Source organism: Ylistrum balloti, unplaced genomic scaffold, assembly GCF_031769215.1.
Source record: "Ylistrum balloti isolate Yb309-2 unplaced genomic scaffold, AGI_CSIRO_Ybal_v1 Utg369568, whole genome shotgun sequence".
NCBI lineage: Eukaryota > Metazoa > Mollusca > Bivalvia > Pectinida > Pectinidae > Ylistrum > Ylistrum balloti.
The window spans coordinates 1,227,630-1,244,320 of record NW_026781865.1 but is presented as its reverse complement, the minus strand read 5'-3'; the positions used below and the strand labels follow the sequence as shown (position 1 = coordinate 1,244,320).

At 35.3% G+C, this 16,691-nt stretch overlaps 2 protein-coding genes across 2 annotated transcripts; both read left to right on the top strand.

The window, feature by feature from the left end:
- Positions 1 to 700: 700 nt before the first annotated feature.
- Positions 701 to 4,191, top strand: LOC132561590 (archaemetzincin-2-like). Its single transcript, XM_060226322.1, has 3 exons — positions 701 to 745; positions 2,440 to 3,371; positions 3,766 to 4,191. The coding sequence occupies exons 2-3, from the start codon at positions 2,454 to 2,456 to the stop codon at positions 4,060 to 4,062; spliced, it is 1,215 nt and encodes a 404-aa protein (XP_060082305.1). The 5' UTR covers positions 701 to 745; positions 2,440 to 2,453; the 3' UTR covers positions 4,063 to 4,191.
- Positions 4,192 to 10,266: 6,075 nt separating this feature from the next.
- LOC132561272 (cathepsin J-like) lies at positions 10,267 to 15,078 on the top strand. The gene is made up of 4 exons (XM_060226029.1): positions 10,267 to 10,512; positions 11,530 to 11,767; positions 13,451 to 13,630; positions 14,981 to 15,078. The coding sequence occupies exons 1-4, from the start codon at positions 10,267 to 10,269 to the stop codon at positions 15,076 to 15,078; spliced, it is 762 nt and encodes a 253-aa protein (XP_060082012.1).
- Positions 15,079 to 16,691: the final 1,613 nt, after the last annotated feature.

Below are 16,691 nucleotides of genomic sequence, written 5' to 3'. Positions count from 1 at the left end.
TGTGATCTGCATATGCGGACTGCACTCATCACGAGATCCTCTCTCAGTCTATGCAGTGAGCTTGTGATAGGAACACAGGCTGTGTGAGACATGATAGGAATTAATGTGTCTAGTTCTTCCTCTAATATCATTCAACCAACTATCTGAATGGACATCAAAATATGGCATACATGATGACAGTTACTTATATATATATATATATACTCAACCACGCAAGGCTTGTAATACGTGGGTGATAATTTGAAACAAAGTTTCCTGGGATCAGAAAAAATATATACGATATCAAAATTATATTATCTTCATACTTACATGTCTGTTTGCTAAACAGTTTGGAATAATCAATTCTTTGAAGCGAAAGGTTCACTCAGCTTAAGTTCGAAAGACCCAGCATGTTTACTATGCCCGCCATACTTGTTGCCACGGGTTGGCTAAATTGAAAAATTAAAATTAGTTGAAATACAATCAAAATCAAATGGCACCAAAATTTTATTATGTCAACGTAAAATATTTACTAGTAATAACATGCTCTAAATTTATTATTTGACTTGCACTATGTATCATCAGTGTTACAAAAGTATTTGGTTTTACCTTTTTACCACGGTGTTTTTAGTGAACCATTTTGCAATTTACACGCTACCACGCACTCTTCTAAAAAGAAAATGGCTGACATGTAAACAATTTCGGCTGGCAAGGCAACAAGAAAGTAGGAAAACGGTTATTTGTACAATTTCAGGAATTTTTTATGGTAATTTTTATTTTCATATTTCAGTCAGTGGCGGTTTTATACTGATAATGATATGATTTTTAAGTACACACTCTCCTGTGTAGTAATGAATATCCCTATTAACAGGTGATGATAAGGAAATTAGTTGCACTTAATCCCTATACTGAGCATCTCTGTACCAAACTACCGTCTCGGATAGTTTTAAGTCTACATCTATATCCGCGACCACGAGATGCATGCGCCGAAAAGCGATATATATAACTTAATTGGTTGTACATGTTTATAAACACAACATTAATGACTAAACAATTAGTTTCGATAAGATTTAGTAAGTGATGGCTTTATTGTCGTGGATCACTATTAATTACAGTATGTTCAGATGTTGTTTATAAACATCAAGTTTCAAGTGGCACTTTTGTTCACATGCATATGCATTTTGGTATAGCTATAGATAAATATGAAATTTTGGAAGGCTGCACTAGTAGGACACATTATCTCATTTTACAAAGGATTTTAATGGTCTGAATTCAGACACATTGGTATACAGCTGATATAAATGGTATGTATTCTGACCCTGCAATATGATAATTAAGTTATCATGTTGATGAGACAGTTACATGTCCTCATAGTATTCATGCTCAAATTATGCTCATATGCTTATTTTGGTGCTTTTGATTAACATTTATAGACCTCGAACATGGTTATGTTTGGTTGCTGGGAAAAATACATTTTATATAATGATACATGTGGAATACACATATACAAAATTAAAATGGTCGGTATACACATATGTATTATACTTAACTTGCTGGTTTCTGTTTTATTGTCATGATATTAAGACATATGATTTACATCAATTTAAAGTCTTGGGAAAATGTTTCATGCAGTTATGGTGTCTTGCATTTGAAGTGATAATACAAATAGGAAAGTAAAATTATTGATTTCTTTTCTCAGAAATTGTACAAGGGAAGATATAGAGGATATTTAATAGTGTCTTCAGTAATAACAAATATATTTCAAAAGTTTTTCTTATATTAAACAAGTGAAAGATATAAAAAAAATGTTACACATGTGAGTGAAATATATTTTTTATTACTTGATTTTATTAAATATTGTAGTTATTATATTTTCACAAGCAAAATAACAAATTACTGGCATATTTAGAAGAGATATAAAAGGAGAAAGCAGACTAGGCTTTTCACAAATCCTCTTGAAATGTCTAACGTGTTAGCTCCACATTCAAGATGATTGGTTGGAGATTAGGTTTGATTTCTAATAAGGTCATTTGTGTTGCATTGTTTGCTGACTTTGGAAATGAAAGTTTTCCATGGAATTGAATGCCTTGTTACTAGCAAACAACACTTTCAGGTTTCTGGTTTTGTGATTTTATAAGATGATTTGTGTTCTCTCTTTTCATTGGTGTAAGTCTGCAAAAGTGTTCTTTCTCACTAGTGAAAAATGACACTTTTGTCAATGAGATATTTCTCTATATTTCACTGGTAAAAATGTAATAACTTCCACATCTTGCATGTTATTTCTATAGTCTTATTGCTTGCCCCATATATTTTTCAATATACAAGAAAGAAACCTACAAGTTTGATTTGGCGTCCGGGATGGTAACTATATACATGTGATTCATAAAGAACAATTGTTTATGAACAAAGCAATTATTATAGTTATATAATCATAATATAAATTATTTGATTTTTTTTAAGTTACGAAGATGTGAATGATGGGGAGTTCAGCATCTAAAGATACAGCCACCACCCAGCAGAAGTTTTTGATTGGCTCATTAACCAGGAAGTCTGATCTTGACCAGAAATTTTTCAAATTGAGTTACCATTGCTTGACTCAAAGTCCTACAAGTTTAACAGAAAACAGAGACATTGATTTACATGAGAAGAATGAAAAATGTTTTACTGAAAATCAACATATCCAACATGAAATCATGGATTTGGGAAATAATGATGCAGTGGAGAGCATTGGATGCAGAGCCGTAAGAGGAGATAACAAAAGATCAAGTAAAATTCTAAACCATAATTATGATAATGAATGTATGGTTTCCGTTCCAGATTTGTTTTTGCCAATTCTTGGCTCCAAAAAACTTGTCTGTGCACAGACATATGTTGCATGGCGATCCATTATGGACCTAGAAAAGCTCAAATCACTTTTGGTGAAAAGGAGATTGATATACCTTGTGCAGGTAGATGACTTTCCAGACTTCTTGAATAATTTCCGTGTCCCATTTCATTCAGAGGAAATAACAATATTTGATTTAGCAGAGAAATTTCTTGGAGTTTTCTTCACAGGAATGACAGTGAAGTGGATTCAGAGTTTATCTATTGCAGAGAGAAAATGGGACATAACTTCCAGACACCATAAAAAGACTGGCAAGTTTCAATACCTTGTCACAGATTTCTTTCCCTTGCTGGCAAACATTTGTCCAAAAGATGGTTATTGTATTATGGGGTTAATTTGGTCAGATCTTTACCCGAAAGAAGAATTGAATTTTGTTTTAGGAGAAGCACACAATTCATTTAAGTCAGGGATTGTGAGTTTTGGACGATTTGAACCAAAGACTTACATCGAGGGAATACATCAGGATATCATATCAGTCACTACAGAAGTTGTTTGGAAATTATTAAAAGTAAGATTTTATATGTTGTCAACGAAGTGCTAATAATTCATTTTCATATTTACTTTGATACATGTTTTATTTAGTTCTGAAACTTTTTAATTCATTAATCTTTATCTAACACACAAATTATCGTTTGTATTTGTTTAATATGGAAGTATTTATTTCACAAAGAAACCACATTTGATTTTATATAGTTATATGGTACATATTTCATTTGTATTAAATGGGCACATTGAACCAGGGGAGATAATCATTTCAGTCATGAAATATTTCTTTGGTAATTTGATGAAAAAAGGTCATAAATCATTGTAAAATGAGTGTTAAAGACAATATTTGTGGAAATTAATTACCATCTTCAATTATGTAAGTTTCGTATTTGTAATATATGTTGTTTTTTTTTCAGTGCCTAAGCCATGAACTTTGTCACCTGTTCGGGATGGCACATTGCGACTTTTTCGGTTGTACTATGAATGGCAGTGGTTCAGTAAAAGATGCCATGGATCAACCATTGTTTCTGTGTCCAGTGTGTGTCAGGAAACTTCAACATATTTGTAAATTTGATATTCTTGAAAGATATGAGAATATGGAAAAATTCCTTGTGGAGATGAACAAACAATTCCCATCAGAACGTTGGAATAGATCTATGGTTTGGATACAGAATTGTTTGAAATATCTTAAAACAACTGCAACATATCTTTGAATGTTTTTGTTAATATATAAAACTCTTTGAATTTATTTTGTTCTTGCAAGACTTTTTTCTGCACAAAAAAACCAGGTAAACAATTAATGATATACTGTAAATATCTGAGTTGGTTGACAGCTGATCAAATGTCAGTCATATGTCACAGATTTATTTATTTGATTAATGAATGTTAATTGATAAATGTTATTTTATTATAAAGATCTTATTTTGTTTTATTTACTACTTACTAATTGATTTGATAATAATGGTTTAATTTTAATTAATTAGTTTGCCTAATCAATTTTAGAAATAATGGTCTTTAATTGACATAAATTGCATGCAGTTTGTCATTGCTATCTAGCTTAAGTTTAACAGATTAATTAATAAAATTGTCATTTAAGTCTTATTTCTTATCCTAATACCCACTATCATATAAAATGTTCTTTAAATACTCGAAGGTGATCATTACTTTGTAATATGTATTTATTTACGTGTAGATTAGAAATAGAATTTGGCAATCTACATGAACGACATATTGAGCCAGTTGGTGTACTTTTACTGAAACATTCCACTTTTAAAACTGATAGGTTTGATCAACCTTTACTGTCAGGTATATGATCAACCTTTACTGTCAGGTATATGATCAACCTCTCCTGTCAGGTATATGATCAACCTCTCCTGTCAGGTATATGATCAACCTCTCCTGTCAGGTATATTATCAATCTTTACTGTCAGGTATATGATCAACCTTTATTGTCAGGTATATGATCAGCCTTTACTGTCAGGTATATGATCAACCTTTACTGTCAGGTATATGATCAACCTTTACTGTCAGGTATATGATCAGCCTGTACTGTCAGGTATATGATCAACCTTTACTGTCAGGTATATGATCAACCTTTATTGTCAGGTATATGATCAACCTCTCCTGTCAGGTATATGATCAACCTTTACTGTCAGGTATATGATCAACCTCTCCTGTCAGGTATATGATCAACCTTTACTGTCAGGTATATGATCAACCTTTACTGTCAGGTATATGATCAACCTTTACTGTCAGGTATATGATCAACCTTTACTGTCAGGTATATGATCAACCTTTACTGTCAGGTATATGATCAACCTTTCCTGTCAGGTATATGATCAGCCTTTACTGTCAGGTATATGATCAGCCTTGACTGTCAGGTATATGATCAACCTTTACTGTCAGGTATATGATCAACCTTTACTGTCAGGTATATGATCAACCTTTACTGTCAGGTATATGATCAACCTTTAGTGTCAGGTATATGATCAACCTTTACTGTCAGGTATATGATCAACCTTTACTGTCAGGTATATGATCAATCTTTAGTGTCAGGTATATGTCATATATGATCAACCTTTACTGTCAGGTATATGATCAACCTTTACTGTCTTTACTGTCAGGTATATGATCAACCTTTACTGTCAGGTATATGATCAACCTTTACTGTCAGGTATATGATCAACCTCTCCTGTCAGGTATATGATCAACCTTTATTGTCAGGTATATGATCAACCTTTACTGTCAGGTATATGATCAACCTTTATATGATCAACCTTTACTGTCAGGTATATGATCAACCTTTACTGTCAGGTATATGATCAACCTTTACTGTCAGGTATATGATCAACCTTTACTGTCAGGTATATGATCAACCTCTCCTGTCAGGTATATGATCAACCTTTACTGTCAGGTATATGATCAACCTTTACTGTCAGGTATATGATCAACCTTTACTGTCAGGTATATGATCAACCTCTCCTGTCAGGTATATGATCAACCTTTACTGTCAGGTATATGATCAACCTTTACTGTCAGGTATATGATCAACCTTTATATGATCAACTGTCAGGTATATGATCAACCTTCAGGTACTGTCAGGTATATGATCAACCTTTACTGTCAGGTATATGATCAACCTTATATGATCAACCTTTACTGTCAGGTATATGATCAACCTCTCCTGTCAGGTATATGATCAACCTTTACTGTCAGGTATATGATCAACCTTTACTGTCAGGTATATGATCAACCTCTCCTGTCAGGTATATGATCAACCTTTACTGTCAGGTATATGATCAACCTTTACTGTCAGGTATATGATCAACCTTTACTGTCAGGTATATGATCAACCTTTACTGTCAGGTATATGATCAACCTCTCCTGTCAGGTATATGATCAACCTTTATTGTCAGGTATATGATCAACCATTACTGTCAGGTATATGATCAACCTTTACTGTCAGGTATATGATCAACTTCTCCTGTCGGGTATATGATCAACCTTTACTGTCAGATATATGATCAACCTCTCCTGTCGGGTATATGATCAACCTTTACTGTCAGGTATATGATCAACCTTTACTGTCAGGTATATTATCAATCTTTACTGTCAGGTATATGATCAACCTTTACTGTCAGGTATATGATCAACCTTTACTGTCAGGTATATGATCAACCTTTACTGTCAGGTATATGATCAACCTTTACTGTCAGGTATATGATCAACCTTTACTGTCAGGTATATGATCAACCTTTACTGTCAGGTATATGATCAACCTTTACTGTCAGGTATATGATCAACCTTTACTGTCAGGTATATGATCAACCTTTACTGTCAGGTATATGATCAACCTTTACTGTCAGGTATATGATCAACCTCTCCTGTCAGGTATATGATCAGCCTTTATTGTCAGGTATATGATCAGCCTTGACTGTCAGGTATATGATCAGCCTTTACTGTCAGGTATATGATCAACCTTTACTGTCAGGTATATGATCAACCTTTACTGTCAGGTATATGATCAACCTTTACTGTCAGGTATATGATCAACCTTTACTGTCAGGTATATGATCAACCTTTACTGTCAGGTATATGATCAACCTTTACTGTCAGGTATATGATCAACCTTTCCAACCTGTCAGGTATATGATCAACCTTTACTGTCAGGTATATGATCAACCTTTACTGTCAGGTATATGATCAACCTTTACTGTCAGGTATATGATCAACCTTTACTGTCAGGTATATGATCAACCTTTACTGTCAGGTATATGATCAACCTTTACTGTCAGGTATATGATCAACCTTTACTGTCAGGTATATGATCAACCTTTACTGTCAGGTATATGATCAACCTCTCCTGTCAGGTATATGATCAACCTTTACTGTCAGGTATATGATCAACCTTTACTGTCAGGTATATGATCAACCTTTACTGTCAGGTATATAATCAACCTCTCCTGTCAGGTATATGATCAACCTTTACTGTCAGGTATATGATCAACCTTTACTGTCAGGTATATGATCAACCTTTACTGTCAGGTATGTAATCAATCTTTCCTGTCAGGTATTATATCAACCTTTACTGTCAGGTATATGATCAACCTTTACTGTCAGGTATATGATCAACCTTTACTGTCAGGTATATGATCAACCTTTACTGTCAGGTATATGATCAACCTTTACTGTCAGGTATATGATCAACCTTTACTGTCAGGTATATGATCAACCTTTACTGTCAGGTATATGATCAACCTCTCCTGTCAGGTATATGATCAACCTCTCCTGTCAGGTATATGATCAACCATTACTGTCAGGTATAAGATCAACCTTTACTGTCAGGTATATTATCAATCTTTACTGTCAGGTATATGATCAATCTTTACTGTCAGGTATATGATCAACCTTTACTGTCAGGTATATGATCAACCTTTACTGTCAGGTATATGATCAACCTTTATAGGTATATTATCAACCTTTACTGTCAGGTATATGATCAACCTTTTCTGTAAGGTATATGATCAACCATTACTGTCAGGTATATGATCAACCTCTCCTGTCAGGTATATGATCAACCTTTACTGTCAGGTATATGATCAACCTTTACTGTCAGGTATATGATCAACCTCTCCTGTCGGGTGATCAACCTTTACTGTATGATCAGGTATATTATCAACCTTTACTGTCAGGTATATGATCAACCTTTACTGTCAGGTATATGATCAACCTTTCCTGTCAGGTATATGATCAACCTTTACTGTCAGGTATATGATCAACCTTTACTGTCAGGTATATGATCAACCTTTACTGTCAGGTATATGATCAACCTTTATTGTCAGGTATATGGTCAACCTTTACTGTCAGGTATAAATAACGTCCAGTGGTACCGAAGTGTACCTTGATAACATCCTGTGGTACCGTAGCGTACTCAGATAACGTCATGTGGTACCGTAGTGTACTCAAATAACTTCCTGTGGTACCGCAGTGTACTCAAATAGCGTCCTGTGTTACCGTAGTATACTCGGATAACGTCATGTTGTATAGTAGTGTACTCTGATAACGTCCTGTGATATCGTAGTGTACTCAAATAACGTCCAGTGGTACCGAAGTGTACCCTGATAACATCCTGTGGTACCGTAGTGTACTCAGATAACGTCATGTGGTACCGTAGTGTACTCAAATAACGTCCTGTGGTACCATAGTGTATTCAAATAATGTCCTGTGGTACCGAAGTGTACCCTGATAACATCCTGTGGTACCGTAGTGTACTCAGATAACGTCCTGTGGTACCATAGTGTATTCAAATAATGTCCTGTGGTACCGTAGTCTACTCAGCTAACGTCCAGTGGTAATGGAGTGTACTCAGATAACATACTGTGGTGCTGTAATGTACTCAGATTACGTCTCGTGGAACCGTTATTTACTCAATATCAAATATAGTTTACTTAGGTAAAGCCATGATAGTACCGTATTGTACTCAGACAACACCCTCATGGTGCAGTGGTCTAATCGGATAACGCCCTGATTCAGACAACACCCTAACGGTATCGTTGTTTATTGAGACAACACCCTGATGGTATCGTAGTTTACTGAAACAACACCCTGATGGGTTCGTAGTTTACTTAGAGAACACCCTGATGATATCGTCGGTTACCGAGACAACACCCTGATGGTATCGTAGTTTACTTAGACAACACCCCGATGGTATCGTAGTTTACTTAGACAACACCCTGATGGTATCGTAGTTTAATTAGACAACACCCTGATGGTATTGTAGTTTACTTACACAACACCCTGATGGTATAGTAGTTTACTTAGACAACTACCTGAGTGTATCGTAGTTTACTTAGACAACTACCTGATGGTATCGTAGTTTACTGTAACAACACCTTGATGGTATCGTAGTTTACTGAGACAACACCCTGATGGTATCGTAGTTTACTGAGACAACACCCTGATGGTATCGTATGTTACTTACACAACACCCTGATGGTATCGTAGTTTACTGAGACAACATCCTGATGGTATCGTATGTTACTTACACAACACCCTGATGGTATCGTAGTTTACTGAGACAATATCCTGATGGTATCGTATGTTACTTACACAACACCCTGATGGTATCGTAGTTTACTGAGACAATATCCTGATGGTATCGTAGTTAACTTAGACAACTACTTGATGGTATTGTAGTTTACTTACACAACACCCTGATTATATCGTAGTTTACTGAGACAACACCCTGATGGTATCGTATGTTACTTACACAACACCCTGATGGTATCGTAGTTTACTGAGACAATATCCTGATGGTATCGTATGTTACTTACACAACACCCTGATGGTATCGTAGTTTACTGAGACAATATCCTGATGGTATCGTAGTTAACTTAGACAACTACTTGATGGTATTGTAGTTTACTTACACAACACCCTGATGGTATCGTAGTTTACTGAGACAATATCCTGATGGTATCGTATGTTACTTACACAACACCCTGATGGTACTTCCATCTACTCGGACAACTTTGTGCTACTGTAGTCTACTTACACATCGCCAGAGGAAAGTTGGCGAATTTAAATAAAAAGTTTTGTATCTTGTATGGTTATATTTGTGTCGAAAAGGAAACTTGATCGTCTAGGGTGTGATGATGGGTGTATAAAATTGCTTTTTAAAGTAAGCACACGTTCAATATAGTCCTCTTTGTTTTGGTTTTGAAGATAATAGTTTATGAGGTAAAACGATAATGAGACTTTGTATTTGTTTATTAGGTTTATATACATAAGTGATGTAGGCTACTTATCGGTGTACTACAGTGGTTATCTGTACTGATTGTTGTCATCTCATATGATACCACGTGTTCATATTATCACACCTTTACAGGCACGCGCTGAATCAGTACAGAGTCGTCAAGATGGCGCTTACAAACTCTAGTTTGATTTTAGTATTACTTACTGTAACAGTTGTTAATGCAAAAAATATCTATCTTGCACGTGAATGGAGGGAGTGGAAACTAAGGTATGGTAAAGTTTACAGCAACCAAACTGAGGAAACGGAAAGACGGCACGCGTGGGAAAGGTCATTCTACTATATTCGTCAGCATAGCAACAGACCAGGTGACTTATCATTTACTGTCGGAATGAATTCAAGGGCCGATATAGTAAGTTACTGTAGTGAATATGTTTAAAATGTGACTATGATTAAAATAACATACAATAGAGGCAAATCTTGAGTTAATCTGCACCATACAGCTATTTCGTCCTTCTAGGACTCGTTAGTTATTAAGCTAATGATCTTATAACACAGGATGCGATTATATAGAATCCAGACATAAAAGTATGAATATATTGTAAATAAAGTAATAACGGCAGTACAGTGAATTGTCAAATTTCGAGATAATCTGTCCCTTTATAAAGACACAAATATAACGTTAATTGCATAACATACATATAATATTAAACAAAGTTATAAAGGAAAATCGAGAGCAGTAGTGCATATTTAGATAGCTGGATAATCCCTTCGGCCGATGGACGCCGAATTCGATGGCTCTTTACAAGAAACAAAAAAAAAATATTCTAAGATATTGTATTGAAGATGGTGGTTAACATATCAAATATGTTTCATTTATATTTCGGTATGTTTTGCACTGTACACACTGAGCGTATATGTGATCGCAACGAAAACAGTTGCACGTCACACGCCGAGGAAAGTAATATACCGGTACATCTCAGCCACATTCTAAATGAGGAATTATTTTATTAGAAGTAAGAAAATTTATCGTAAAAAAATAATACATGTATGTGTAGTTACAATAAAATATATTTTGATAAGAGTCACAAGTTAAATGCACAAAAAATATATGTAAAGAATATTATGATGAATATGGTCAAACAGCCACCAGATTCGTCAACTCGCCCAGCAGAAATAAATTAGAATTTCGACTTCCGGACTACAGGTAATAGTCGGCGCCAATTTTAAACAGGAAGGAAAGCAGATACATGAACTAAATGAAAAGTGAAATAGATTGAGAAAGTAAGTTTTAAAAATGTGGGAGGCCGGATGGGTGGGTGATACTTCGCTAGTTGCATCAGTGGTGGCATGAGATGTACCGACTGCCAGGTATTTCTGACCGGACCTGTATGTAGTAGCAGGATCATTTCTCGTTCATGTCGAATAGGTAGCTGGTTTGGAGTTGGTTGATCCAATGCCGTTCCTTCCTGAGGCGTTGCTGGTCAACCCAACTCCTGCAGTGGTCAATGGATACCACCTGCATGTCATGCCACGAGTGACTTGGCATGTTGAAATGTCTTGCTACAGACAGGTCCGGGCGTTTCCTGAGATAAAGTGGTGTTTTGGTCTTCCCTTAATACTGCAAATGGCACTTGGCACACGTAATCAAGTGTACTACATGGCCGGTGTGCAGGATACCGACTGGGGGATGTGATAGTTCTGACCGTTGACCTCGAATTTGAATGAACTTGTGCTGTGAGTACATGTATATGTACAATGCATGCACCTATTACTGTTACATGTTTTGAAACAGCCAATTGCAGTAGTGTTGAAAGTTGCTGGTAGCCACCAAGTCTTTAATGTTCTTCGGTCTGCGATAAGCTAGTATTGGTTTTCGTAAAATAATCTGAAGTTTACAAGACTACAGTGGGATTTGTCAGATTTTCTGGAAGTTCGTTGACAATGGTGGTATGCTGGAGTGAAAAGTCACCAAAGAAGGTGCTCTTCTACGTTTTGGTCGGACTTGGTATTCAAGTGTAATAGCCTTGCATGGTTCTTTAATTCTATTGATTTCGCGGTCGATCAAAACTACTTTCACATCTCCTGTTGAGTAGATTGGATCTCAGTTCTAAGCAATGTCATCTCAAGACGTTGTCATCAGAAACAATACGTCTGATTCTCAACGGAGTATGGAATGCCCCTTGTGGTTTGAGGTGGGTGACAACTAGATGGGCGAAGGTACTGGTGAGTTTCCATGGGTTCACTGTATAAATCCATGCTTATTTCTCCTTTGGTGAGTGCTGAACAAGTGTCCAAGAAAGTGTATTTCTCGCTGGAGATGTCAGCAGTAAACTTAATGGTCCTGTGGAATTCGTTGGTAAAACAAATGAAATTCTCAAGAAATTCTTGTCCGGATGTCCGCTTGATCTCAATATCATCAGTGAATCTAAACCAGCTGAGTGGTTTCGTGGGGCTGCTGCAAGTAGCCGAGACTCAAGGTGGCCTATTAATATACATGCATATAATGGTGCCGTCTTGGTTCCCATGGCAGTACCACTGATTTGTGAATTATGCTCTCCATTGAATGTAAAGTTGTTCAACGTGATGAGCATTAACTTTAGAAGGTCTACCTGTTGGAGGATGTTTGTTCTCCCTGATGTCCCATGCTGTACGGTAAGCTAAGATTCCATCCTGGTGCAGTGAGACTGCATCCATATTTACCAAGAGCGTGTCTTAAGGTAGATTACTATATTTTTAGATAGTCTGTTGTATCTAGCTTGAGAGATGCACGTAAACCACATTTCGCAATTTTCATGTTTCTGGTAAACGTCAAGTACATGTCTATATTCTGAACCGTTCCACTACTCATATAAAACGTGGTCGGGTGGCGCAGTGGTAACGCACTCGCCTTTCACCTAGTCGTCCGGAGTTCGTTTCCCGGGATGGACGTTTAAAGCTAAGGGTCACTTGCCCGACCATGTGGGTTTTCCCCGGGTACTCCGGTTTCGTCCCACAATAAGACCCCTCGCGCGCTTACATCCAGGCCAACAAGAGAGATTAGTATAAGATGAAATAACTTGTTTCTCAATTGTTGTAAGTTTATATCTATATTATAAAACGTGGCACGTAGGTTAATGTTTTCGTTGTCGGCGGTGAATCTTGAGCATCCAGCACAGAAGAAGAATGAAGCAGATAAATGTACGAGGTGACCTGCGAGGTTTTTTTCAGTCTTGAAAACTAGAAAAAATAATGTAATTAAATCATATCTATTGGATATATCACAGCGCAATTTTATTTTGAAATGGTAAAACATCTTCGTCTGTGTTGAAAGTTAAGGTGGCGTTAACATCCCAAACATCTCCTTCAACATTTATTAGACCAGCCAATCATGGCCGTCTTTGACGCAAGCCACACCTCCTTCCAACTGTACAGAAGTTATGTACATTTCGAGAAACACTGCAGCTCTATCCAGTTAGATCATGTGGTACAGATTGTTGGTTATGGAGTTGAAAACGGCACAGATTTCTGGATCGTTAAAAACAGCTGGGGTAAGAAACAGAAAGTACCTGACATTTGTCAGTCTTAACTCTTACAATAAAGGGATTCCGCATTACCGTGATAAAAAACATAACCTTCACCGAACAGTTCATATATACATATAAATCGTTCAAACACTTGCAATCTATGCACATGATTACTTGTTAGATTTCACATTGCATATCTAAGAACGACGGCCTCGTCTTTATACATTAATGATGCGAATGTCTTTGATTTTGATAAATCACTTCAGTTGCTTCAGTTTGAATAATTATTTCTAAAATCCTACATTAATTACATTAAAATTAATACATTAATTGCTACACTTATACATATTATTTTTTGAAAAAGAGAAGGACAAAAATAATGACAAAAATGAAATGGACACTTTGCTGTCTTGTTAATGAATAAACTGAAAAAAACGTTTTTTAAAAAGCATCAATTTTGAAATTCTCACAAGAAATGTTCCGCAGGAAATGACTGCGGAAAGATTTTCTAAAGAAAGGACAGCTTGTAAACCCCTAATGATAAACTGTAAAATGTGTTTCTCATAATGAAATAGAAAAGTTGACAAGTTATGATGATATACACTGTACCACATAGGAATACCTACCTTCTGCTACCCTGCCTCTTGTATCACAGTAGCTATAAACAAACACTGTTGTTGTGTCGCTGAATCAACTTTGCGAAATCACCTACCTCCTCTCCCGTAAATAGTCGTATTTATTAAAACTTTCATGTAGCAGGAAACAAACAGTTGTAGCATGTTACATGTATTTATAAATATATATGAACTACATAACAAATGTAGTAACAATAGATACAAATTGTGGGGACAAAAAGTTTCCCTTGATTTTTTACTTGTGATTGTCACGGTTACCAACACAAACAAATGCTAAAAATGGCAAAATATCACTAATTTCAACCTAAAACTACAACGTCATAGTGGAATTTGTTTTTTAACACATGCCTAAAAATCAACGTCATGGTAACAAATCATCACGCTTCAGCAAATTCGACTTCCTGTAGAGCTTGTGTTTAGTGTGTAGATACAGATTCGAGACTACCCAAACACTAATCTCTAACGTAAAATTATTATTTTTTCCAATAGGGTAGTATAATGAATACAACATTTCCTACGGCTACACCGAAACACTGTGTATTTACTGCCAGTCTTTGTCACCTTTATAATGATTCTACCTTATATTGATACGACAAGTCATGACGGTTCGACGATTTTTCAGAGAATCTACATTATTTACGATATATTTCATCGTTTAGTATCTTTGATAAGTATTTTATCATTTTGGAATATTTATTACAAGTGTAACGAATTTTTTTTTTTTAACTTTCATTTCCAGGTGCAGACTGGGGTATGAATGGTTATATATTAATGAGTAGGAACAAGGACAATCAGTGTGGTATCGCCAGTGCTGCTTCGTTCCCAGTACTTGGCTAACGGAAGTCCGGGTACATCATCACCAGTTCGTCTTCAATCATAACGGATCATGGACTATTGTTTCACAATTTTATTTGTAGTTACAAAAATGTTTTATTATCTGAATAGATATCAGCGAACAAGACTTTGAAGAAGTCTTCATTATATAAAATATCACGCCTCAATTCATGAGTATGTGCAAGTTCGTTTTCATTAGAATGATAGATAAATATAGATGAATACACAGTGAATATCGTACTAAGTATTAGGGGACTGACGGATAATATAAATACACATATCAGATAAGCCACAGATCAAATTAGTTAGGACATATCCTTACACTACATCTGCTTATAGAAACTATATTCCATTTCTGTGATATTTGGTTAAAATACATATATTCACTTCATTTCAATTTAAATAAAGTATAGCAATAATATTCACTAAATTTCTTTGTTTGTTTGGGGTTTATTTTCATGATATTTGTAATTAATTTCCGTTTGTATTACATATATTACATTGTGTTTGGTACAATTTCACGTGTGGTATTTTGGTACATTTTCACGTGTGGTATTTTGGTACAATTTCACATGCGGTAATTTATTATAATTTCACGTGTGGTATTTTATTATAATTTCACGTGTGGTATTTTGTATGTCTATTAGATGATAGAAATGGCCTACATTTGTTAAACAAAATCACAACGAAAAAATAAAAAGGAAAAAATGAATTAAAAAAGCCCGATGAAATCCCAATAGTTAGCCCATTCTTGTATTTTTATACCCAAATAAAAATCTAGATGGTGGCAATGCTAATGTAATAAGAAAATGAACGAAGAGAGGAATTTCTGACGATATCAATTATAAAGATCCGAAACACCTGCACTATAGTGGCATGCTGCCATTGACTCCTCCAATTATGATCAAGTGGGCAGCGCTAGATGAAGAAGCGACGTATCAGAAACTTGCATTTGCGTACAAGGAACGAAAAAAATATTACTTGTTAAAAAATTTCATTTCGAAAACCATTTAGTTCATAAATAATATCGTTTCCTTATCATGTCAGGATTTTCTTCTTTTTTATTTATTTATTTTGACAAATCAATATCAACATATATATACCTGTAGTAAATAAAAGACATCCCAGGATACCACTTTATCTTCAAGAATACCAGACAAGAGAAGACGTATTAATATAAGTAAGAACTTCTCTCTGAATTCTCTCTTCATTGATCTGTTGTATATGCTTATTTAAACCAAGAAAATACTGTTTAAACCAAAACCAGACCACAAATCTAGGACACCGTTATACGGTATTTGACATCTTGACTGTAGAATTTAAAGATAATGTTAACGTGTTTATTGAGAGATAAAAAAAACCCCACTCAGTCTTGTACTTCAAATCTAGTGAATGGAACTTACAAATTTGAGCTATCATGGAGTTCAAGCAATTTCAGACGCAAAGTTCACAGAAATAATTTTTCGATCGTTCGCTCTGTGTTACACCTCAGTCGAATAAGAATTTTTCAACGCTGAAAATATCAATAGTCAAAGCCCAACAATGATTAGTCATTAATCTAATGCCTAAAATGCTTTGTTTGTGAGGTCAACTTTTATCAGAATATGAGATAATTG